Source organism: Streptopelia decaocto (assembly GCF_964273445.1).
Source record: "Streptopelia decaocto genome assembly, chromosome: 11".
Lineage (NCBI taxonomy): Eukaryota > Metazoa > Chordata > Aves > Columbiformes > Columbidae > Streptopelia > Streptopelia decaocto.
The window spans coordinates 10,386,624-10,413,138 of NC_138666.1; the positions used below are offsets into that span (position 1 = coordinate 10,386,624).

The following is a 26,515-nucleotide window of genomic DNA, read 5'->3' on the forward strand; positions in this document are numbered from 1 at the left end:
TTTCTGTCCAGTTCATGAGCATGTTAATTTTTTGGTAATTTATGACCAAGCCTGTGCTAGCAGGAACCTATAAGATTTCAGCCCTTGCACAAGCCTTTTGCCATTAATTGTGTTGTGTCAGGGGACTATTGCTGAGATAAGACTAGTCAGAAAAATGACAGTTGTTTCTGTCTTTCTCCCTGGCAAATTCTACTGTACACATGATTGTGTTTTTTTTTCCCCTAAAAGTGCTATCTGATACTTCTCTGGGGGCTGTTCCTCCACGCTGTAGTTTTAAGTCTAAATATAATCTCCTTCCCACGCAGGAAACTTGCTTAAAAAAAAAAAAAGGTAAATAATTTGCTTCAGAAATGCAGAACTGTGAAGCTTGGTTTAAGAGATTATTGATGCTAGAGAAATTGGCTGTGCTTGATGCACAGCTGTTGTAGTTCGGGGTGGTTTTTTTTGATTTTTTTTTTGCCTTGTGTTAGATCCCTGGTTTTGGCTTTCTTCTGTGAGGGATATGGGAGATGCTGGAAGCATTTTGTGTTATCTTTCCTTTGCCAGTTAGCTCTTTCTCCACCAGTTATTCCAAAGCCAAACTTGCTGCCGCTCTCCCCTGGAGGTGGTTGTCTATCATGTGGGGTAGAACACGGGCTGGTGCTAAGGGTTTCACCCTTTCAAGTCAAACAACATAGTAAAAACGTTTCTCTCTCTCTTTCAATTCTAGATTTTCAGAAGAGCTGACAAAAATGGTAAGTCTGTACGTTTGTATTTCACATTTCTTGGTTGAAATTTTGTCAGTATTACCATTTTTCCTGGTAGTAATACCTAACTGTTTAAATGTCCTTCAGTTTACGGGGTTTGATGGTGATACTGTTTAAGTCTTGGAAAAGATTTTGTTGTTTCTTTGGCTGAGATATATTCTCAGAGCAGATGTGATACTAGCATGCAAGTCATCGTGGTGAGATCCACAAGATTTGTAGCAATTTCAGAAAAAAAGAACATGGGGAAAAAAAAAAAAAGACAGCTAAATGATGAGAATCCACCTCTTAGTAACCTAGGAATAGCTTTGCTACACAGACCTGATCTATGAATATTAGTCTGGTTCCTAAAGGACTGGACACATATTGAGGAGCAACATGTACTGATGTGTGTTTTCAGTCTCTGCCTGTAGAAAGCTAAACAATTTTGCTGAAGCTAAGTCTTGCCCTTAGATGGGGAATAACATGGAGGTGTCTTCATTAAATGACTTGGGATCCTGAAAGGAGAGTCGTTCTGCTGTGAGATAGTTATGGGGTGAAAGTAGCCATTTAATTTTAGCTCCTAGCTAAAATCCCAAGAGTTAGGCTCTATTCTTTCCCTGTTGTACAACAAGAAAATTAAATATGCATCAAACCAGAGTATGTGTGCAGAAGGACGTGTGGGAGGCTTGTGCAGAGGAGCACAGGGGAGAGTTTGTTTTATTTTCTTTTCCCCCCACCAGATTTAAAGGGGAGATACCTGATTTCTGCCAGAACTTGTAGGTGTGATCACTGCCCCTGCGTAAGGCAGTGAGGGATGCTGTGAGCTGGCTGGCATATAAGCAGTAAATGTCCTGTTAACGTGGGCCTTTAGTTATAACAACTAACACCGTAATAAGACATTGAAATTCGTTACTTGGATAAGCTGAGCTGTTGTACAGTGGAAGGGGAGTGCTGGGGGTCCTGGCGTGGGGCGTGAGCACTCCAAGTGCTGCTTACAGGGGAAGATAAATTTGTGCTCTTGACACCCAGACTGTTGCACTTCACAGCCTCCTGACCTTGTACATGGTAAAAAACACCGAAATGGCAGCTTTGCCCACTTAGCTGTGTTGGAAAGACATGTTTGTCTGCTTCGGGCAGGCAGCAGCTCCTTCCATCGTGCTGTGGTCAGCAGGGAAGACCAAAGCTTCAAGAGCAACTTCCGAGCTGCTCCACTCACCCGTCCTAGAAAAGCCTTAATATTGGCACAACAGCCAAGACAAGATTATGTACTTTGATTTCTGATTCTCCAGCCCCATCGCAGCTGTTATAAATTTAATTGAGACTAAAACAAAAGCGCAGCATCTTTTGGCAGAGCTCAGAAAGCAGTCACTGGAAATAACTACATCAAGACCAGTACGTTAAAGTGCATCCTTTCAAGCTTTGTTCAGCAGAATAACATTTGTTATTGAAAAGAAAAATCACTGCTTTTGATTTCAGCCGCCCTACATAGAGTCTTGTCCTGGAAACTGGAAGGAGGCAGGAGGGAAGCTAAACATGGGCTTAGCAAGGAACAGTTTCATAGGTCAAAGTTTGGAGTGGCATTTTCAGCTTCAAACTGAGATGGCAATAACTAAGCATATATTTTAGCCCCGTATCTGCATGCAACAAAGACATTGACAATTGTAGTCCAAAAACCTCAGCAGACCTCTCCTCATGGAGAGCAAGTGGCAGGCTGGGCTTTATGACAAGCTGGCAAGCCTGGCGCTCGGCTCCGGTGGGGCAGGCACTCCAGCCAGCAGAAGGCAAGCAGGCAGCATCTCACAGAGGAGCATCTAATATTTCATCAGACAAAACTGGACCTCTTATTGTTTAGGTCACAAAATGTTAAAATGAGTGTGGATTGGCAGTGGCATCTCCTCCACCCGCTAGCTGTTGATGCTTAACATTTAATGGATGTAAAGGCAACGGGCTGATGTGTCAGGACTCATAATCAGTTTGGGGTGGTACAAACAGACAGCAGGACAAGACCTGCCCTGATGTCTGCGGTTAAATTGGTGGTTCACTTTCAAAGACACTGCTGGGCAGAAACTGGAACTGCAAAGGGTGAGAGCTGTCACTGCCAGGGTGCAGCAAGACTGGTGTCCGGGGATTAGGAGACCAAAGGCCCTGAGTGGAGGTAGAACAGGAGCCCCCAATCCCTGGCGACAATGCAAGCTGCAATTGCTCTTCTGAAATTTGTCCTGCCTCTTCCTAACCTGGGTGGGCACTGCAAGGTGGCACAGGCGGCTCTGTTAATACAGCCAGATGTTCTCTGAAGTAAAAGTTATATCCATCTCTGCTTCCACTCTCATTGCTTGCAATGCAGGTGACCTACAATTACATTGTTTGGACAACAAAACACAGTGTTCTCCATGGGACTAATGCTGCCAGACAAACAGCACGCTGCCTTTTCCTTTTTGTGACCTGGATGACAGGCTGTCACCAAGTAGTCTGGATTTAAGTGGCAGCTCTACCCCTGTGTTGGTTCCTGCGGGTGAGGTGGCCGAGCGTGTATCAATCTTGGCATGATTGCTTTCCCATCCCATGGAGCAGGGTTGTTTCTGTGACCCTGGGGCTGTCTTCTCGAAGGACTGTACATCCTGCAATGCTTTTCGCTGCATTTTTCCAGATGCTGTGGGTTTTTTTTCTTAGCTTGAGATGACGTCTGCCAGTTGTCATGGCCAGCTTCACCAGCCGTTCATATTTGCTTAACTCTTGACAACAGAGTTTGCTGTGCTTCATAATTAGCTCGGTATGTTCCCCCACACCTTTTTGGGGTCACAGCCGCCCCTCCAGCACCCCGCAGCTCACAGCAGCTGCTGCAGGAGATGTGCAGGAATATTTCTCCTGCTACGACCTCCCTGCAAACTGTGGCTCAGAGGTTTCCAGAGCCAGAGGTAATATCTTTGTATTTAATATCCTTAAGGATCTCTCTTTCACAGTTTTCTCTTTGACATCCTGGCCTTTAATGTATTGATTTGTTGAAATTCAGTCTCTTCATGGCTTTACGTGGTACAGCTCCGAGGAACAGTGGAAGAAAGACCCTGCTGCTTGCATATCTCACTGCAGGTGGCCTGTGTGCCGTACAGATCACTCCACTGGAAAAAGAAAATCTTACACTTTCAGATGTTTGTCAGAATCCCGGGAACAGGCCCTGAGCCCTGGACAGGCTGTTGAAAACACAGGCTCACAGGTTCCCAAAATATTTTGCTCTGTTAACAGGCTTCTGCTGTCTCCACATCTGCAGAGGTTCTTGTCTAGCAGGAACTTTGCTCTTTTTAATTAATCAGCTGAGACAAATCATTATTCGGTGCTGTGTGCTCACGGCAAACAGGATGAGATCTCCCAGGGCAGGGAGCACTGGCAGCTTTACCCAGAACTGGCAACTCTTGCCATCCTCCCTTGCCCTAAAGCCGCTCTCATAGACCTACGTGGGAGCCTCACAGAAATGGGGGAAAAAAATCTGAAGACAATTTCAGCTCTTACCTTTTAGTTTAAATAGACCATGTCATGTAACATTTGCCATTGGGAGATAAGATGATTAAAGGTTTACCTAAAAGGCAAAGGGAGGGGGGGGCGTGTAAGCGTAAGGAGTTGTCCCATTTAATTTGCAGCTTCCTACAGTCAAGAGGTCTTAAATTTATAAATCTTTTCAGCATCTTGATGATCTTTTTTTCCCCGTAGCCTTGTAAAAATGGTGCATAATGTGTTAAAGCAACGTGGCTGGTTCAGACACGGTAACTATGGAGCCTGATTGTGTGAATTCAAGAGCTTCTCCCTCCTCCCCTTCCTTCCAGAGATCCTCAGCATAAATTGTTAATTCATGTAAAATTGGATGTTCTCAGTGCAAGATGCTAGAACACATTATTGTTCCTGCCATGTTCAGGTACTTGTATCAAGGTGATCTGATTCAGTGCCTGCCTGTACTAAGCGACTGCTAATGAGGCAGCTCTTGCTTGTTAAAAGACGTCTTGGTCTGCTGCCCCGGAGAAGTGAGATTCCCTCTCTAATGCAAGTTAATTCCCCAGCCTTTCCTCCATTGCTAATACCAATCAGCTGGACTGGCAACTATCTGTATGATAAACTCAGCAAGCAGTCTGAATAGCACACCTTGAAATGGTGAACACATTGGAGACATCTAGATAAACTGGCAAATGGCCCGAAAAAAAGGGAGAAGGGCTGGGATGTAACCTCCTGACAGTAAATAATTCAGCTAGCTCTAGTCATGCTTTGCAGGGGCATGGCTGTTAGTCATTCAAAATAATCTTTTTCTTCTGTGTAGGAGTGTTTTTCCTTTCTCTGCTAATAAATCCACCTACTGTCTTGTAATCCTCCCAGTCCCAGTAAACAATACTTAACAATTTAATTGGCATGTGGTAGGAAAACGGAGGCATCTTGTTTTAGGCTGGTGAAGCAGAGCAGTCAATCATCTGGGTTATCTACTGTGTATTTTAATCCTCTCATTAGAATGCTGTTAATCAATTATAAGTTAAATAGCCCAGGATTCTCTTTGAAAGATTAAGTTGCCTTTATTTTGACAGAACAGCTTAATTGCTAACGATTCATTATAGAAACGTTGCTTCCTGAAAACTGGAGTTTATTATCTTGAAATCTACAGTCACTGCAACTACCCAACTCCCATGTCTTGAGTGTAACTAAACACAAAGTGCATCCAGCTTTAATCTCGTGGTTTATTTTGGAGTTTTTGCCAAAATGACTCAAGTTCCTTAATGGAAACAGCCATTGGTCTGCCCCATCCATGGATCTGGCTTGCTGGGCACTGGGAGTTAGATGATTCCTCTGGATCTCTGCCATGGAAGATGGGAGACACAGAAGAAAAACGTGCCAAAAGTTCTGTATAAGGTTATGAAGCACCTATAGATAATGGCAGAAGGAGTTGGCAGTGGTGCAGTATTTCACTTGAGAGTGACCAGGGATGAACGAGTATCACGATTAAGTCAACTCAGCACCTTCTTATTGCTTCTGTTCTTGTGACTGCTGCATCAAGAACTGGCCCCAAATATTGCCCTTCTCCCATGAATTGCTCAGATCTAGGGGAGGTGAGGATTGGAATGAAGCCATTCAACACGTGCTGTCTTGAATAGCTTCTGCTGTCATAAAAATACAATGAAGTGTGAACATGGATTAAACTAATTTAATTTACAAATTTAACATAGAGATATAAGTGCAAATGCTGAGAGGAATTTTCAGTTGATCTGGATGATCAGCTGAAGGCCTGCAGAGGACGTAGCAGAGCTAATAAAGGAAAAAAGGAAGCATGAATGGAATAGGTGGTTGGAAAGGGATTCTTGGTTAAGAGCCATCAAGGGCAATGGAATTGTGCCCATTCCTATCCCAGTAGGGCCTGTCCTTTAAATAGCTGCACACAGATATCTGTTAGTCACTTAGGAGCCCATTAAAGGAGATTTATGCTGTTGTTCTTTGTCAGTAAAGCTTTGCACATCTCAGTGTTGCAAGCCTCATAGCAAATTGTGCTACAAACGCTGGGGGCACATATAGTGCCACTCACCAGTGGGGAACATAAACACCTTTGGCCATCAGCATCAGAACAAACTGGAGGAGCCTGGTTAGCTGGCAGCGGGGTTGTGTCCTTGGGGGTAGAGCCAGCTCCTCCTCGTGCGTATAAACCAGCAACACTGCTGTGCCTGGTGGCTTTGTGGCCGTAATACCCCATGTCACTGCTGTCCCCTTGGTCTGTGGAGCTCAAAAGCTGGAAAAAGGCAGAAAAAGAAAACCAAGTCAAACAAAAAGCTTCAGGCACATCTCCTTTAGGTTGGAAAAGGTCTTTAAGGTCATTGGGTCCAACTGTTAACCCAACACTACTTGATCTGTTAAGGAACTGAGGCATGTCGTGTCACCTAAGTAGAAATTGGGCTTGTGAATCACCAGTATGCAAATAAAGAGACTGAGGCTTGAGATTCCTCCATGGATTTGGTTTCTTGATTAAGGGATGGTGGTGGGAGAGCAGGGGAAGCTCTGGGCCCTCAGCAGAGGGAGAGGCCCAAAAGAGTCCTGGGGTGGTGGGTCTCCAAAGGAGCATGTGGGTGAAGGTCACAGCAATTTCCAGCCCTTCCCAAATGCTGTGTGTCTTGTTTGTAGGCAGAGACTGTTCCTCTGAGCAAGGACTTTGGGCATCTGGGAAATGTGCTGGATTGTTAATGGTAATAACTCTCAAAGTCTCGCCCACGCTCTCCAGCCCCCTCTTGGAGAACTTATTTCCATCACCTCTAGTGAGCCCAGAACAGGAGGAATGGGTGTTGGTCTGTGGAAGCGCTTAGGGCCCAAATTCGCAGAAACTGGACCCAGATAACTGTGTAAATGTTTCCTTTTCCCCCTCTCGCTCTGAGAGTGCCCTTTTCTGAGATTGAGTCATTAATATGAAATTGAGGCAAAAAGGGATGAAAATACCTGTTCAGCTCTGGCAATGTGGGAGCATAGGGAAACACAGGAGAAAGCGAAGGAGAAAACCGAGCAGTTGCTCTGAAGACCCAGTTATTACTGTTCACTTTCAATGCTTTATGTCCTAACAAGGTGTGCCAAATGTCATATATTGCTCACTTGGTGTCCTACCTGCAATGGTGGTTGCACCTTAGTCCTTTCCTTATTTCAGAAACCCAAGAAGCTGTCACGATTCAGTTTGCTCACCTGCCTGGGCCTATCATTTTAATTTTTTTTTTTCTTTTATGGTATCGAATTGCTGGACAAAAAAACTCTAATTCTGGAGTTTTTCTGAGTTTAAAAGTAGTAGGCATCTACTATTAATTACCTTGTTAATTTATTGAAACATTTTTAGAAAACTACTTGATCAGAATTTAGCATGGTAATTGTCCACGAGGTGGTTTTAAGACTTGAAGTACTTCTCACCTTTCCCCATCAGTTTGAGGCCTTTTTGGAAAATAGTCTTGCATTTGGAAAATATGCTTGCAATGGTGGCAAGCAGCTGGGCCTTCAATAATATGGCACCAAAAGCATAATGGAAATAAAATGAAGACATCGTAGCTTTGGGTCCTTTTATCAGATGTTAAAAAGATGCCAGGATAGGTCTGTGATACCTCCATGTTATATACAGATTAAAAAAAAGGCAAACACACACCTAAGAAGCCTCCTGGTGCACAGAAAACTCTTCCTTCCACAGCCACAACTCTGCACCTGTTTTGAAATTATGCTTTTTCTGTGAGCTCCTGGGAGCCTTGCAGCCATAATGGGCTACCACTCATCAAACCCACTTATCTTCCAGACCTGGGTAATTACCTTCCTTGTAGCTACTGCTCCTCACGCACAGGGAAAACCTTGAGCTATTCATATCTCACTGGTGCGTCCAAATTAAATCATTAGTTCTAACTGAGAATACTTGTAATTCTTGCATAACAAAACCTGTATTAGCAGCCACCCACATATAAGTGGAAAAATGCAGTGATGAATCAGGTTTTCTAAGTGTGGATAAATCTGTTAGGTTCTTCCATGACCTGAAGACCAGTCTAAATGTATTTCTCTTGTTTTAAAAATTAATAAATAAATAAAGTATTTGCATTTAGATAGCCTAGATTTCATGTGACAGCCAAAAAGCATCTTGAAAGCTGTATAATGACCTTTATTTACCAGGAGAAAGTTTAGATCTGTTTTCAGTTATTTGGACTCTTGTGTAATTTTCTAGTGCTCTCTACTGTATATTCAGTTATCTTTCCAAGTCCTTGTAAAGTTCACAGCACATGGTTTTGAAGAGATGACATCTGTTTAAATCAGGACATGCTGTTCCCAAAATAATAAACAAACCTATCAACCAGATGATGAATTTTGAGATAATGTAGAAATTTTGAAAGGTGGTTGCTGGCCAGGCTCTACAGGCTGTCATTAGATGTGTCCAGCACTTCTGTCTGCCCTTTAAACCTATAAATTTAGGATTTGATTTTCATCATTGACTGGCTTGAAAGGGCAATTCTCAGCTGCTTGTGCCCTTTCTTGCAACAAAGATATGAAGTTACCTGGTGCACACTATGTGAAGCAGAAGTGAAGAGCTGAGATTTTTTTTTAGGACCTGTTTTTCTTCCCATGTCACCTCTCATTAACAAATGCATGTTAGAATCAAGGGGTGTTTTTTATACTTCTTTTTTTTTTTTTTTTTTTTTTGGCTGGACCACATTAATTCTGCATAGGGTTAGGACTTAATTAACTGCTGTATCCTCATGTGTTACAGACTGACAGTTATGCAGCAGTCTGGCTTTATTCTGAGACCCTGTGTGGTTTACCTAGTGCAAAGCTTAAGCCAGGCAAAGCTTGAGCTGGGCAAGGTCTGGATCCAGCCCAGAAACTCCCCCATGGACTCAAGCCAATGGTGTAGCCAGCCCATGAGCTTTAATTTCAACAACAGAAATGTCCATATCCCACATATTTCTGTACAGGATCAATTTATAGCCCATTAGTCTCTAAAACTGTTATTCCTGTCCTGGTCCTAAAGCTTTCCCTGTCAAGAGCAGAGGCTGTGAAAATAAAAGGTATCACAAAAACCTTAATGGACAGTGGAGTGACACTGTTGGTCTGAATGTGACCTGCACAGGTGGGACTGGCGGTGTGCAGTGAAAGGGATGGGAGGGTTGTCCACCGTTAGAAAAGTTGCTTGGTTTAAACTGAGTGCTTGCCCTTCCGTGCAACTGGCCCGCTGACACTTGATATCTGGTAGCTCAGGTGCCTGAGTGGTATCGTGCAGGATGCCCTTTCCTCATTATTCAAGCTACATTGCAGTTCTGGTGGCTGTCACCTGTGTCCTCACCCTTTTGCTGTAAAACCTGCAGCTAGAATATCAAGCAAGATGTAAAGAAAAAAAAAATAAAACTCAGCATCACCTAATATTTGGTCTTCTTCAGATGTGCTTGCCAGTCTGCTGTACTGGCTGCCTTGTGACTGTTAAGCATATTTGCAGTTTAATCCACCCTAGGGCTGTGCTGGTAGCTCCTGGCTGCCCTTTCTGTCCAGCACTTTCCCTTCTTGTGGCTGCCGAGCCTTTCCCTCCACCCTCTCTCAAAAAAATCCAGCTGCTGAACAAAACCCATGGTAAAAGTCAATAACTGCCATAACCTTCAAGGCTTCCTGACATTTCTGGGTTGATGATAATTGGATTTGAACGTCAAAGGCAGTTGGATACCTAAACACACGACCTTTCACACCTTCATGCTTTCTTATTAAGCTGTACTCCACTCTATCAAAAAAACTGAGATAGTGACGCTGAGCTGAGGGATTTTCTTCCTACAAGTGCTGTCTGGGCAGAAGTATCAGCCCTTGTGCTGTTGCTCTCTCTGCCCCTTCGCTGGACCTCACTCGGAGGGGTCAGACGTGGGGAAGTCGGCTAGATCAAAGCTTTTGCATTGGAAACCACCTACTAGTCTGCCCCAGTGCCTGGATTTCCAGCCTCACCCATCAGTTGAGCCTTCTTGCTTACTGCGTTTATCACTGTTAGATGTTCAGGGTCCTGCCTGTGAGCATCTTCCTGCGGTTCATCAAACCTCTTGCTCTGTGTGCTTAGCAAATGCTGATTGGGCAGGGCAAAGAAATGTCTGCGTTTGGACTCTGACTGATTAATGTAATTGTGTTGCATTGGGAAGAGGGGCAGCCTAGCTGTCTTCAGCCTTTAAGGTGGGTTCTTGTGTGTGTGTGATAGAGCCTGACCATTTCTATAGGCAATGCACTTTTTATGCTGTATCGTTCTCTTGCTTGGCTCTTCCTTTCAGTTCCTTTAATACAGATAGCTGGAGACAAACAGCAGTGCTCAGGTGTCCCCAAGAGATACATGGAAGGGACATTGAGCAGGAGTTATGGCTTAAAGCCTGGCAATTTGAGGCTGAACATTTGATTGGGAGTCCAGCATTTCCCAGCACCCCTAGTTTGCTTTGAAGTACACCAATTAAGGCTTGACATATGACATAACATGAAGAACATGGGGTTTATTTTCTTCTTCTCTCTGTGGGATGGAAGATGTGAGTTTTTTTCTGCAACCCTCATTAGAGACTTCAGCCTGGACAGGAGTGAATGGGATATATTATGGCGACAAATTTAATGGCTGTGTCGCAAGTTGTGGAGGATGGCAGTATGGGATCATGGTTTCCCAAGAAGGCTTTGAAAAGTCCCGTGATTAGCCAAGAGGATTTTTAAAGACATTTATTTTTGAAACCAAAGTTGAGAGATTTAACTAGGGGCTGCATAGCAAGTGTGTCTACATGGCATGATGACAGCCCGCAAAGGGCACTATGAAATGTTTATGGAGCTATTACCTACTTGTGATCCCTAACTAAAAATGTCAACTTTATTGATAGTGTCTTCAAAGTGGTGGTTCTTGCGCTGTCTTTTCTGGACCACAGAGATCACTGGATGCTGCCAGCTGGCCCAGAGAGCAGCAGCTGTAGCCATCCTGAAAGCCATTAAATTGAAAAGTTATATTCATACATTTTCCTTGCTGATGGGTCAGTCTTCGTGCAAAACCACCCTGCCGTGTCTCCCCGGTCTGCTGAGATTTGGCTGCGCCAGGCACACCCAATACCTGCAGATGGGGACACAACAGTGCAGGTTTGGTGGGAAGGGGGAAGCTTCCCCCGCCGCAGTGAAGCCGTGAGCTCACGGACATGTTGTTTTGTGCATTGGCCCAGTCTTACTGTAATGCCATGCTCTGGTTTCGGGAGAGGAGAGTGTCTGCAAGAAGGTCTTTCTGTGTGGAAATGGCAGCATTAGGCAAAGAGAAGGCTTTGGGTATAATGGCAAGCCAGGGAACTGATGGACCTTGAGGGCTTAACACCTGGGGTGCTTTTTGATCTGTCTCATTAATATCTCATGTTGCTGTATCCAGGAAGCTTCTCTAAGTAGATCCAGCAAATCAGTATTCCTCCTGCTAAATTCTTCATGTTGTTTTTTTGGCAGAGGAGAAATTTTAAAATGCTTGGAGAGGTCTTTTAAACTTGGCTGGCTGTAGTATTCTAGCAGATTAAATGGGTGCAGCTGGCTGCAGGCTTTGAGGACTTGGCTGATGTGTAGCAGTGACCATGGGACATGGCTCGGGTGTAGGGACAAGCTCCCAGGGTGGACGTTTGCATTTTGAGTGTTGGGAGTTGAACCCTACAAAGTATGGGGCTCTGACCACATTCTGTAGCTCTCTTCTCTTTCTTCTCATCTCTCAGGCATGGCAGACACAGAGCTGGCAGCTTTCTTGTATGTTAAAGCTAGATGTAGCTTTGGTTTGAGGTCCTTGAATCCTTGTGATACCTACTTTTACTGCTAGTCTGAAGGAACTTAGCTGCTCCTCCCTGCTCAATATTACCATCCTTGCTGCCCGTATGTGTCCCTTAATGGGGTGTCACCATTGCAAGTGTTTCCCAAACTGTGTTTGGTCAAAGGCATGAGGTGGCTGTGAGAAGACTTTATGCAAAGCTTCTCATTGGCATTCAATTAATTACCCTTGGAAGCACTTATGCATGATGCTGCCTTTGGCAGAGAGATGTTCCAGCCTCAATATTTTACCTTGTTGTTTAACTGGATCAGTGATGTGGTTTGTGTGTGTTAACAGTTGTGTGTGTGTTAACAGTGTGTTAACAAATGAGTGACAAGAGGTAGCATGGCAGTGGCAATATACACTTGGTGGAGGTGACAAGCACATAGGAACTCTTTAAAATCACTTTTCCACCCCAGCAGGTATCACATGTGACCCCCAGCTTCTCTTGCCAACCCACCTAAATCTCACAGCTTCCATCACTGTTTCCCTATCTCAGTAGAAGGACTTTCCTGTGTTTGCTTTTCAGTTTAATGCCTGGGAAATTCCCTTGGGGACAGCAGAATAGATCCTGCATGGAGGAAAATCACTGCTTTTGCCTCTGCTCTCGGCAGCATGGGAGCAAGGAGCAGCACCTGGCTCTGGCATCGCTTTTAATTAGGTATCTTTTGCAGATCAGCTGTATTTATTGAAGATGCTTTATTATAGCTGTTAAAATTAAATAAGGCAAAAATTGAATCCAGAACAAATACACTGCTGCAAGTAATCCTTGTAATTCACTAGCAATTTTTGCCAGACAATTGTGAGAAAATATGTTCTGGCAGCCTTTGTTCAGGCAATTGGCCAGGAACAGCTACACATCATGTGTATCTGTTTCTTCCTATTATCTTTCTCTCTCTTTTAAAATCCATGGGTAACCAGAAAATATACATTGGAGAGAGGGAAATAATAATCTTACTAACTTGCAGCGGGGAAAGAAATGTCTGAAGCTAAAGCAATGGTACATCCAGATCTGTAGTTCCCAGCAAGGACAATCTAGGGGATAGGAATAGCTGATTTTTTTCCTAGGAGGATGTGTGAAAATGGATGTTCATGGACTTGAGATGCGGGAGCCCAAGTGTCTTTGGTTTTATGCTTGGTTATCGGTGCTGTGGGAAGGTAGCGTGTCGCTCTGGAAAAAGCCTGCAGTCCTTTAAGAAAGTTTTACAGGTGGAAATAATTTAAGATTGTTTTTAGAGTGGAAATTTCTCTTCTGTGACCCTTGTGCAGCCTCAGTGCAGAGGGGGAAACCTGCCTGTGTTTCGGCCAGGTCCCAGCTGGAGCTCAGCTGTGAGGGAAGATGCTCTGGCCATGCTCATGCCAAACATTCAAGGGCTGGTACATGCTGGGCTCAGGTTCAAGAAGCGACTCAGCCCAGGCTTTGGGTTTGGATCCAAGGTCAGATCCTGGTGCCAAGTTTCTGCCTTAATTAGAGGCTGGTATTGAGGCACCAGCCTGACCCAGCGCAGGCACAAGTGGCTTCACCCCTTTTGTTACCCATCGCTTCCTAACCTCAGTCTGTGAAAGGGGCCAGATTTTGGGGTGCTGTTATTGGTAATAATCAGAGCGAGTGGCTTTCAGCCACTTCTGGTGCTGGGCATGTAAACATGGGATTTATTTTCCTTAAGCCAAAATAATTGGCTCCAGGAGCTCACAGAGCCTGTGTATTCTTTTGGCATACAGTGGTTTGGTTATGTATTGATTTGCCTTGCCAGCACCAAAACACAGGTTTGCACTTGGTCCGCTAATAAAAATAAGTTCGCTGAAACTTGTTTTGCTTTCCAAAGGGTTTTCTGTTCATCATGAAGATGTTACTTTTCCAGCTGGCTGGTTTGATGGCTTTCAAACATGCTACACTCCGTTAGGCAAGGCTGATTTTCCTTCCTCGCCTTTGTAGTACAATCAATTGCTTTCTGTTTCCTTATGCCTCCCTCACCAGTTGCTGAAAAAGGTTAAATTAATATTGGCGAATAGTCCAAGATTAACCAAAATCAGTGTGTTTACATGAATAGGCTCCTCATGGTATAATATGCTTTTTGCTTTCTTAATCCATAATAGACACACCGGTTAGGAATTAATACCTGATGCTACTTGGTGGGTTTTTTATTCCTAATAGAGCATGGAGGGATTACTTTTGGCTCTGTGGGAGATGAAAGGGGCAAGGCAGTGCGTCCTTGGTACCAGCTGCAGATGGCAAATGTGCAACACACCAACTCCTGCGGCTTCCTCGTGGGGTGGGGTAAGAGAAAAGGGAGGATGGAGGGGCAGGAAGGGACCATGCATGAATGTTATACTTTTGTAGCTGGAGTGATAGTGGTATTAATTAATACGCTTGGTATGTGTTAAACAGTGGGGAAAAAAGTGTGTACTGTAATTGGAAGTACTTGCACATGACTGTAAAAACAAGATAAAATATTTATATTTTTCAAAGAAAGGAGCCAGGCTTTTTTCCTCTTCCCTGCATCCTATGATCTAGTTGTTGGAAAACAGCATGGTTTAGATCTCACAAAAGGAATTTCTAAGCTGGAAACTAGAGGGGAAAATGGCTTTCTAGCATTTAACTGTAACAAGAGTTAACGGAAAAGAAGTGGGATTGTACATAGTAAGGAATATCAAAATCATTTATAGCAAGAGCACTGTGAGCAGATGAGGTGATAAACACTGAGATTCTGGGGAGATGAGGGGAAAAAAAAAGTGAGCAGTGGCGGATGCTCTTGCAAAGTATTGTCTGCAGACATGGCAGGACACAGACGCTTAAAACTTTTCAAAACCAGTTGTTGCTTTCTAAATGAGGAGCCTGACATTTTAAAGGTCAGCAGCCAGCAAAATGATGACCCCTGTTAAGCAAATGCAGTCAGAGACTGTACTTAGTGGCCTGGCGTGTCCTTCACGTCAGGGTGTGGTGGTGCCTAATTGCCTGGGTAGACAATTTCTGTAGACGTGTTTCCTAAAAAAGACAGATTTGCAGAATGAGGATACCCAGATGGGTGAGTATATCTGATATTTTTCCCATTTCTCCTCCCTCTGGGAGTGCTAATAAGGGGCAAGTGGGCAAACAGAGATTTCCTGGAAGCTTGAGGGTGGGTTTGGGTGGAGGAAATAGAAGCAGAAGGTGTCTGTTGGCAGAGGGCACTTCTATTCAGACTAAGGCAGCAATTAACAGAAGGGGTACAGCAGGGTGAGAGTGAAGGAGGGCAAATGCATGTGCCCCCCTGCGTTGCTAACAGCTGGGGGCCGTGGGGTGATGTGTCCCATGGTGGCATCTCGACACATCCCTGTCCCATCGTGGCAGGGCGAGCCCTCCCCAGCCACAGCCGCCCTTGGCTGCAGGCTGGGGATCTTCAGTGCAAAACCCAGCGGGGGTCTGGCTGCGGCTGGAAAAAAGATTAATTGGGCAAACTGATCTGCATTTTTTTAAATATCCAGAATCTCAAAGTGTGGGTAGCTGGAGCCACTCGCTGCCTTCCCTGTGTGCTTTTTCTGAGAGCCCTGCACTGAACTGAGCAAATGTATTCATACAGTGAGCGACCAAATAACCAAGGCAACATAAAAGAAAGCAGTATTCTGATATTCATAAATCACTACAGAACAGGGCTACAGTGTAGCGCAAGTAGGGCTTTTTCCCTTTTACCTCCTTTCTTCTACAATTTTGGTATTCAAGATTGAATCCTACAGTATGTATTTCTTTTCTCTGATACTTGGATGTCAGGACTGCTAAACATTTGAATTATCAACACGCTGACCATTTTGATCCTTTTATAAAGCAAAAATGAGATTTAAACTGTTCTCAGCACTGCTAATGCTGCACTCAGTGCAGATTCATGGAGGCTGATCTTGCAGTAGAAGCAAGTTGTTCTGCAGCACAAACATCCCACAGGACTTTGACAGGTAGGAAACCACCGAGCTGATCATCTCCAGCTGCCTTTCTCTCTGCAACAGTACGTCAGTGTGCTCCATGAGACAGACAGATAAGGTTTGGGATGAGCTTCTCCTTAATTAGGGTGGAAATAGCAGGCAACAGCAAATGTTGTGCTATCTCCCATGGCAAATGTCACCTCAGCCCTTGGTCAGAGGTCTCCTGTGAATGCATGGCACCAAACCTCGCAGTCCCCCTGGTCTTCCTCAGCCAGGACTCAGCTTTTCTCTTGGCTGAGAGGTTTGCTCATGTTTCCCTGAAGGGGAACAACATCACCGATTGCCCTCAGATGTTCTCAGCGGGGCTCACTGGGGACTTGCCATGGCCAGTGCTACCTCCTCCTGCTTGAGGTTTTGCACCGAGACCCGCAGCAACACCAGGGTTTTTTTGTAAAGAGTGTGTTTTGTTTCCTGTATCCTAGGTTATTCTTATGTCCTTTTTTTTAAAAAAAAAAAAAAGTAAATAAGACAAATGCTTCTACCTCGTGTACAACGAGGCAAGCAGGTCACTAAGGATGGGGATAGCTCAGAAATTCGGTTAACTTCACCCGTAGCTTTCACTGTCCTGTTAACTTCACCCATAGACCATTGAACTGGTCTAGAAATCCAGTTTGGAAATGCAGGTAGTGGATTTTCCTGCATGCATAGGATAGCCCAGAGAGAGCTGTGCTCCTCAGCGGCTGTGACAATGTTTGCCTGCTTTCTGAAAAGCTTTGTCATGACAGGTTTGGCAGTGACATGTGAGCTGTTAGCGCTGGGAGACAGAAAACATCTCTGTAATCTGCTCCTTTGATGAAGCTCTTAGATGAGCCTTCTCCCGCACCAGGATGCTTATTGCTTCAAATGGGTCCGATCTCTGCTAATAAATCACCTCCTCTGTGTGAGGAGGGTTTGATTGAACATCACAGGACATATCATCAAGGGCTAAACCTAATGTTTCCTATTCCATTAGCTGAAGCTCATAATATTGAGTATTTCAAAGAAATACAGTGTTCCCTCGAGTATTTATGTCACCCAGCCAGGCAAACTGCGGTAAAATCTCAATGTGCAAAGTGACTCCAGTTTTTCCTTCCCTGGTGGCTTGTTGCAAGTCCTGAGCAGAATGGAGCATGGCTGTGCTCCCCATCTCAGAGCTTCCCACCTTTGGGAAAAAAAGTCAGCAATTAGGATTTACCATGAGTAGACTGTATAACACTTCCTGGGATGACGCTTTTGTGAAACCTGGGGGCTGCTGGTTTTTGGTGGGGTTGTTTTGGTGGTGCTGGTTTGTTTTGGTTTTGTTGGTTGGTTGTTTTTGTTTTGTTTTCTTTAAACTACAAAAAGATTCCACTAATTTTGTTACCAGTGGAGAAGACAGCTCGAACGAGTGTGTTTAATCCTGTGAACTCTTGAACGTCACAGTGAGCACTGGAGCCTCTCAGTGCCAACATGCACCTGTGTTAATTCTGTTCTGCCAAAAGAAGGTGGTTCACGCTTCACCCATATGTCAAACAAGTTGTCTCTCTTATCTTTCATGGCCTGCACTCCCCTTTTCCTCCTCATTCAGTACAGTGCATTGGCTTCCCAGCTGCTCACTCATGCACCCATCACTTCCCCCTCTGCCCTCCAGCCATCACCTTCATTGCCTTTTACACTGAGGGTGGTGAAACACTGTCCCAGGTTGCCCAGAGAGGTGGTGGATGCCCCATCCCTGGAGACATCCCAGGCCAGGCTGGACGGGGCTCTGAGCAACCTGAGCTGGTGAAGATGTCCCTGCTCATGGCAGGGGTGGCACTGGGTGAGCTTTGAAGGTCCCTCCAACCCAAACTGTTCTATGATTCTGCGATTCATGCTTCTCTTAGCATATGACCTTAAAGAGAAAAGAACTTAAGAGAACAAGCAGTTCCCTGTGCAGAGGCTGCAAACAGTGCTGTGCTGGTGGGTTTGGGCATGCTGATATGAGCAGTGTTGCTGTGTGTTCCTGTGGGTGCATCACTTGAATCTGGGTTAAACCTGGCTGGTGGCTCAGGGAGTTTTGCATTGCAGAGCTCTGCAGCAGGGTTTGGCAGCATCCCTGTGTGCCATCCCCTTGGGATCCAGCTGATCCCCGGTTATCGGTGATGCTGTTAAAGGCTGCGTGCTGCTGCTGCAGGTCGCGTAGCTGCAGTGGATGCTGCTGAGATGGCATGGAGGAAATGTGGATTCAGCAAAAGCTAAGTAGCACATGGCATTAAAAATTCACAAAGGCTTCTCTGAAACCCGCTCTTCTGGAGAAGCATTTTAATGAGCTGCAGCAGGGCTGGGTGAGAGAGAGGGGGGACCCTTCCCCAGCACTGTGTTAGGAAGCAGCCCCCATGCACTGGTCACTTCTATCAGTTTATGCGTTTCTGGTTCTGAGTTTTCAATGGAAAACTGCAATAGAAGGTTTTTATATTCTTTTCACACTTAGGAACTCAGTGGAAACTTATTCAGGCTTGCTGGGGGAAAAGTAAAATAAAAATTGAGAGTCTGTTGTCAGTGTTCAGGGGAAAATGGCAGTATTAAATTGAAACAAAACTTGAAATACTTTGTGTCTGGGATTTTCAGATGTTCCTTTGAAAGCTTTGTTTAAGAAGCGAAGTCAGATGACTCCATTTTCCCCTAGAAAACAAAACTAAACAAAACAAAGCACAACAACAACACACTTGCAGGCATTTTTCCAATGGCTTTGTCCTTCAAATACTTTTCCCCATTTTAGTTTAGCGACATTAAAGCAGGTCAGGCTGAACTGCAGAGCCCCAGAGCCAGTGGATGCTGGGGATGGGAGCTGAAAGGAGCCGACTGGGAGATACTGCGACAGGAGGGGTCGGGGGTTGCTTAGAGTCTTGGGTGGGTACACAACTTTCCCTCTACGTCTCGAGCTGATACTAACGGGCTTTGGCTGCTTTTGCAATTAAATCTTGAGTGGAGCACATCGAATGGGCGCTTTGGGGATTCTCCGTCTCAGCCTTTCGCAGTGCTGCACCGTGACCTACTTGTTAAACCAGCGCCAGGGTGGATTTTCCTTGTGTAGCTCGATGCTGCAGTGGCTCTTGCTCTTATTTTATTTGTCATTTGTTTAAATTTATATTTTCTCCTTTTTATCTTATTGTCTATTCTCTACAACATGGGGCATTGCAGAAAACACAGCAAAATATCTTTCCCTCCCTTAAAACCAGAAAGCCTGATGACAGTCTGGGTTTTTTTGTTTGTTTATTTGTTTGGGTTTTTTAAATCTACTTCTGAAATGAACAACTAAAAAGAATAAACAGGAAATATATTAATGCTGCAGTGTTGATCAAAGCTAGTTGCAGAAGCATGTGATTAAAGATGTGCTCGTTTAATTCACTGGAGCAGAAAAACGTATTTAGGGTTTTTTTCTTTGCAATCTTTTCAGAGCAGATGCACCTTCCCTGCAGGACTGCTCTGCTTCTCTGCTGCTCAGCTGGTCTGCTGAAGCAAACAGATGAAACACTGTGGAAAAGATCTGCATTGTTTGCTTTAAAGACATTAAATATCTCTGACAGTGCTGAGACACTCATCCTGCCCTGGACAAATAGCTGGAGATACTGAGCATAGGGCTTACATTTTTTCTGAGAAAATAAATGAGAAATGCAGAAGCAGAAAAACAGGAGCATTAAATTAAAGAGCAGCAGTGCTGGACTGACCGAGGTTTCACTTGGCTGCTCTCCTGTGCGACTTTGAGGAGCTGGGGACCCACAGGAGCATCCCATGGGGAGGGATCGCTCAGGCTCTCCTTTATACCAGGTCCTGAAGCAAAAATTACTCAAAAGAAGACGTTTCTGAAGGAGATTCAGCTGTTGGGAAAGGAGTTTCTTGGAGAGGGACCATCAAACATGAGCAGTAGTTTGGTTTAGAGCCTGAAACTTTTTTTCTACGGGAATTTTAGAGACCATTTTGTTTCAAGAAATGAAACATTTGTGTTACAAGAGATCAGTGTTGTAGACTTACACCTGGACTTCATGATACAGGGGTTAAGACAAGGAAGCAAGTTATTAATTATTCAGGTCCTGATTTGCTATTCGAGTGCATATTGCGTCCTGGCACAAGGAGCTGGATATCCTATATGCTGCAAATGATAACACAGTGGGGTAACTTTTGCTGCCTTCTGAGAATGCAAATGAGGTATCTGAGTTTTGAGTTAGTTTAATTTGCTGCCTTCATCTCTGCGCAGCTTGTTAGCTGAATGGAAAACTGTTGATGCTGCCAACGCAATCTGGATATTGTTTCATGGGACTGCAGAAAGCCATGAGTTTGTAGCTCTCTAATCCATGGTAATTTGCTGCTAATTTGTCAACAGTCAACAACTCCAGTGGCTACAGTACCAAAATAGCCACGATGTTGCTGCTTTCCTCTTATCAGTGGTAGTAAAAGGTCATTTATGGCAGTGCTTTTCATCCGCTGCAGGATAATGCTTATTTTACTAAGCACAGGATAATGCTTATTTTACATGGGGCAGACAAAGTCATGGTGTAACTGTTGCCAGTGTCAGAAACCAGATGATGTTTCAGACTTGTCCATGGCTGGGTGGCCCATTCCTGACATGGGAAGACCTCTCCATGTCATGGGGACCCCGGTGCAGCCATTGGACTCAGGGGTTGGTTCTGGTTTTTGTACTAAATCCTTCGGTTAGGTCGAAATGCAACTTCTGCTATCATAGTTCAGGAAAACAAATAAAATGTTGTAATTGCATTTATAGAGAATTTTTCGGGGTTTTGAACTGCCTGGCAGCAGCACCAGTTCTCCTGTCAAAACTGTGCAGAGTCCAGATTGAGTGTGGTGCTGCAAGCCCTGCCAAGAACAGCCTAAACCCCAGTGAGGTTCTCTCCCTGCTCCACTCTGGCCACAGCAGGACCACACTTTTGAGAGGCAACACTATGCATTTTCATTTTTTTTTTTTCCTCTTTTGCTCAAACACTTGCCCCTTCCTATTTTTTGAAGCCAAATTGTGTGTGTAATGAGCTGAAAACAGTGCAAACTCTACCCTGGCCCTCTGAACTATTCATCCGCACCTTAGAGAAGAAAAAGCAAGTAAGAATGGCTGGTTAATGAGGAGCAGAGGGGGATTAATGCTGTTTGGTGCCTGTTTCTGAACTTTTCAAGAAATCTGGATTTAATAGGCTGTTGCAGAGCTGGGATGTGCTGGGTTGGTGGTGTTGGCGTCTCCTTTGGCTTGATTCAAACTTCCTGATATATCATCCCAGGTTCACTTTTTCTGATGTTTCTGCTGAAGTTTAATGATCAAGTTTGAAAACTTCTGTACTGGTAGTCTGTTAGGAGCCGAGAGTGCCCTGATTATTTCAGTTCATGTGTTCCCAGTTGAGGCACAGTGCAAAATTACATACGTTGCCTTTCTAAATCTGTTTCCTGGGTTGTCTCCACTCAGAAGCAGGGGCACTAATTTGGCAGAGGAGGTCAGTATGATGCCAAGATCTTCCTTTCTTGCTCTTCCAGTGAGATAACACCCAAATTTGGACAATATTGTAGTCTTAAAGAAATAGCTGTGTGCACACTTGCTGGGCAAGCTTGCTACAAGTCTGCAGCTCCATTAGTCTGCTCTGCTGCAGGTATATATGTGTATATATATGTATATATAAATGGTCCTCTCCCCTCCCTGGTCAGAGGGCTGCCCGTCTTGCTGCTCTTTTGGGAGTGAGAGGGCCCTGCACAGACTGCCATGTGTTTTAGGAATGTGTGAGAATTTACTGTCAGCAAGCGATGGTGTTTACCCACATGATTTGACTTAAGATGAAGAATCTGCCGTCTAAAATTTTCTTCCTTCTCTTTCTCCTGGTCACCCTGATCTTTGGCAAAGCACACACGTGCTGTGGCTGTCTAATGCTGGGTGAGCTCTGAGGTTTGGATTTGCTGCTGGTGTCGATTCACAGAGCTGTGGGGCTCTTGTCTTTGAACTGTTCCCTAAATCTGGTGGGATACACAGTATTTCCTCAGAGTATCAATTGTGCTCTCCTGGTCTGGCTGGGTGCAGGAGGGAGATTAACTCCAGGATCTGCTTTTCAGCAAAATGAAGCTTTTGGCTGCCCTTCTGGATATGGAAATGAAGTGACTGGGTAAGATTCTGAAGTGGTATTTTAACTTGTCCCCACAGAAGAACCCAGGGTTCCCTCTTTGCTGCTGAAGGGAGCAGGAGGTCAGGCACTGGTGTGTGTACGTGGTCTGTCCTCAGCCACCCTGGAGACAAGGGACTCTGCAATACCCATGGTAGCTTCTCAGGCTTTTTGTTCAGATAAGGTGAAGGGAATCTGGAGTTCAGGAAGCCATGAGCTCCCTCAGGCCCCATCTTGTTGTTGTAGGAGAGCTGAAGGAGAACACGCTGTGTGCTGCCGGGCTTTTTCATCCCTGCCCATCACCCCAAGCTTTCTGCCTTTTCGTGTATCCAGCATGATGCTTCTGGAGGAAGACCCTGACATGGCAAGAGCCTCAACAGCCTGAAACCATGTCTAGCTTTTGATGTGTGTGTGGGGAATTGCAAAAAAATCTGCCAGATAAAACCACTCCTCTGCTTTGCTGGTGGCAGAGCTCAGTAGCAGATTTAAATATGGCTCTCTGATTCCCAGGCCGCCTCTATTGTGCACACAAACAAATACTTAACCTTGCAGGGAATTACATATAACACTGTGGTTTGCTGATACACAGAAATTAACTATTTGTTGTGTAGGAAAGTAGCAACTATATTATTTAGTACTTTAATATATGTATCTAAATATCAATTTTTCTCCCACTATTTATTTTAGTGTGTTTTTCATGGTTTGTAGTACCTCCTGTGCAGAATACTCATTTTTAGGGCACTGTAGGAGGCAGGTTCTGTTCTCTTGTAGCAAGGTCTCCTTGGGAGAATTTTGCCTTAGGTGGAAGGAGAAAGTTTTGAAGTCAGCTTTGGGATTGCTGGAGTACAGAGTGGTCTCTTACTAACAACAAGCTGTGCTGTCTTTGTGTTTTATTTCCCCTTTAGATCAAACATTTAAAGAGGCTGCCAGTAGCCTATGTGCTTTGACTGGGAGTTTGGTGATGGAAAGCTTGCTGGTGTTTTTGAAATGCAGCTTTTCAGGACTGTGACTGAAGAAAGGGTTTGCAACAAGGCTGCCTAGGCAATAAACAGAAATTTTGGGGATCAAGTGGTAGAGGCTGATGATATTGCAGCCACTTTCACTCCATACAATCTCCCCTAAAACAGAAATTCTAGTTTTATATAACTGTATCTACAATGTCATTGCGTGTTGCACTCAGGAGTTTAAAAAGAAAAGGAAGGTGGGAAATGTGGGGAGAGAAGATGCTGAAGACAAAGACACATTAATGGAAAAAGATTACAATGATTGGGATGACAGAGAAAGATAGGACTTAGTAACAATGGAGGGAGCAAGGCAGACGTTTGAATATGTGGAGAATCAAAGCCTTTGGGAGAGAGAATGGGGCTGTTTGGGTCAGGAGGTCGCAAGCTCTGCACAGGAATCTGCTGCTTTGCCATGGTGGCTCATGCTTTTGTAACTCTCAGGGGAAATGGTTTGAATGGGCAAATAAATCAAAGGTGCTAAAAAGCTGAAGTTGTTCAAAGTCAGTCATCCATTTAATAGCACCCAATAGAAAGGAGATGGTCTGAGGCCAACTAAGCTGACAAATAATGGAGAGGCAATGGCAGTTATATGTCTGGAGCTAAGCTGGGTCTGCTGGTGGCTGGAACAGCTTGGAAATGGAGATCTGCTGATGGGGGAGAGTGAAGAAAGGGGGGAGAAGGTATGTCCCTGATCTCTTTATATTTTTTTAAATTATATGCAATATAGTTTTAGCATTTAGCCCAAAGAAGCCCTGAGATGCTGTGTCTCACCACACTGACCAGTAAATCCCCTTGGTTTGTGTCCGTCTGAGCTGCCTCCCCTCCGGCCCCTCTTGGCCGCCCAGGCTGGAGCCCAGTGGCAGCATCGAGAGTCCAGGTGTTGCCTCTTCACGTGAACTATTTACCAGCAGGTTGCTTACTGCAAGCTATGGTTTCTTTTCCCGAATATTTTCCCACTAGTCTGCCCTGAGCTAGACCAGCATGTTCATGTACAAAGTGTCCCGGGGAACAGATCACCTGCGGTTTTCATAAATTATTACAGAGCAGCAGCACATGGAGGGGCTGATTTAATATTTTCTTGTGCTGCTACAGATGTGAAGCAAATGTATTGAAATCAGCTGCTGACATTCTTTTTCCTTTAAATTGCAAGAAAAGAAATCTAATTTGTGAGAGGAAAACTGAAACAGGTTACCTCCTGCTTTCGGTAGGAAAACGGTGGATGGAGAAAGCTTTGTGGGCTACTGGCATCTCTGCCTGAGTCCTCTTCTAAATATTTGGGTAGTTTTTGTTATAGCCTCTGTTAAGCAGCAGTTGCATTGAACCTGGCCAGGCTATTTGCACCTTGGGGAAGTCTGACCCCAGCATTTAATTTGTAAAGAACTGGGAATTTCTTCAGAAGGCATTCCAAAATAGCTGTGATAAAACATCCGAAATCAATATATTGGGTGAGTGCAGAAAACAAAACAAAATCAAACTAATAGAACCAAAACCAAACCCATTTAAATTGGCTCATTACAGCAGGGTGAGGATTATCTGGGAAACAGAAAAAAAAGAGAGTCTTTGCAAAAGACAGCAGGATAAAATGTGCTGTATTGCTCCTGCATGTCTCCCTGCCTACCGGCCTACATTTGATATCTATCTATAGCTGCTATTAAAAATGATTTCAAAATTACTTCTAATTCTAGGATGACAAAAGGCTTGATTTAATGATAAGAGCTGAACGGCCTGGGGAGAACTCTGGCATGTTAATGGACATTGCTGGATGCCAAGACTGTTTCTGGTGAGAACGAGGTGCAGGTTTCTGACTACAACAGAAATCCTCACTTTTGCCCAGGCCAAGTCCTACAGGGAAGATTGCCAACCGTCCTCTGCTTCGTACATGCAGTATTACTCACTCATCACCCTAGACAAGAACCAGGCTTTAAGTAGTTCCTCAACATCTTATGCTGACCAATGTGGTCATTTTGAAATGAAAGTCAGTTTTTTCCCATTTTTAATGGACATGAAAAGGGTAACACTGGCACAAAAAGTAGCCTCAGTCCTGCTATATCCCTGTGAGGGATTTTGAATATGCAGCAGTTCAGTTGTGCCACAAAATTGCATCATCTGCTGCAGAGCAGAAAGAATAGGCCAAAATTGACTTAATGTTTTGTTTTATGATCTCCGTGCTTTGATACAGAGAGAAGTACCTTCAAATTGCTGAGGAAGAGCTCAGCTTTATTCCTGGGGTAAATGACTAGCGAGGGGTATTGTCTGACTTCTTAAGACATGTTCTTTCATTTCCTGTGTGCAACTTATGCCTCTATAAAGCCTCCTCTGAGCATAAGAAGGAAAGATGTCCTGGGAAAATAAAAATATCCCAAAGGTTTGTATTAACATGCAGCAAAAAGAAAAAGGTGATGTGAAGAGTAGAGCTGCATGTGGTATTTGCAACTGGGCTCTGGTGCACAAGCGCAGCCTGCGCTGGAGCGAGGAGTGTGGTGGGTTATGCTTGTGGGAGCTGTGGAGGCGACACAGGCAGAAAATAGGAGACATCACCTAGAAACTGTGTCAATCTCAAGAAGAAAAGCATTTATCAAGCATTTTCCAATGAGTTGAGTAAGCAAAACCTCAGCTCCTGAAGTTCAATCCCTATTATTTTTTTCTGTATGGGAAATTACGGCTTCTTCTGTGCCAGCCTTTGCATTCCTGTAGCAGCATCAACCAGTCGATCCCATCAGCAATCCCAGATGGCGTAAGGAAACACACAGGAGTGTTTCAAACAGAGGTTATCAGCTGTGATGGAAACATCCCTCTGTCTCTTGGCTTATCCATGCAGATTACTTGGTGTGGTACCAACCCTTGAGAAAACACCTGGGCTGGGCATTAGTTAACTTAAAAAAAAAAAAAAAAAGGTGATTTTGGAGTCATTCTGTAAATTCCTTTCACTAGAAAATTACTATAATTGTAGTAATTTCCTTTTAATGGTGTGTGTTACATCTCATTAGCAAAGACATTTGCAGGGGCTCCGCTCTGATGGCACTGTCCCTGTAAGGAGCCATTGAAGTGCAGACTGTGCTTCTCATGCAGAGCTCCTGTGGGTTTGCAGCTCCAGACAAAGCTGGAAGTGCATCGCCAGCCCTGCTTCCAACAAAATTCAGTTGCTCCTGAAGTAACATGGTGATACTGGAGTCGAAGCAGGTGGATAATCTTCAGGCGGCTGCAGAGGAGCTGCAGATGGCTTTGGGAGCAGATTGGGGGCTGCAGTGAACTCACCCCTTCTCCAGCCAGCAGAAAGGTTGTGCAATGCCATGCAAGGTGCTGTCACAGCTGTTGGGTGGTGCAGGGGACATGGGCCATGAGCTTCACGTGAGAGTGGCAGCTCAGCAAGCCTGATTTAGGATCCTCTAGCAGTCTTCCCAAAGCCACAGATTAAGATGTTGCGAGGAGGCTTGGGGGAGACCTTATCACTCTCTACAA

At 44.5% G+C, this 26,515-nt stretch overlaps 1 protein-coding gene across 1 annotated transcript in view; it reads left to right on the top strand.

Annotated features, from left to right (window-relative positions):
* Positions 1 to 26,515, top strand: part of NECAB2 (N-terminal EF-hand calcium binding protein 2) — an 83,392-nt gene that overhangs the window by 9,063 nt on the left and 47,814 nt on the right. Inside the window, exon 2 of the mRNA XM_082062805.1 lies at positions 710 to 734. Coding sequence (XP_081918931.1) covers positions 710 to 734 — 25 coding nt within the window. The remainder of the gene's footprint in view (positions 1 to 709; positions 735 to 26,515) is intronic.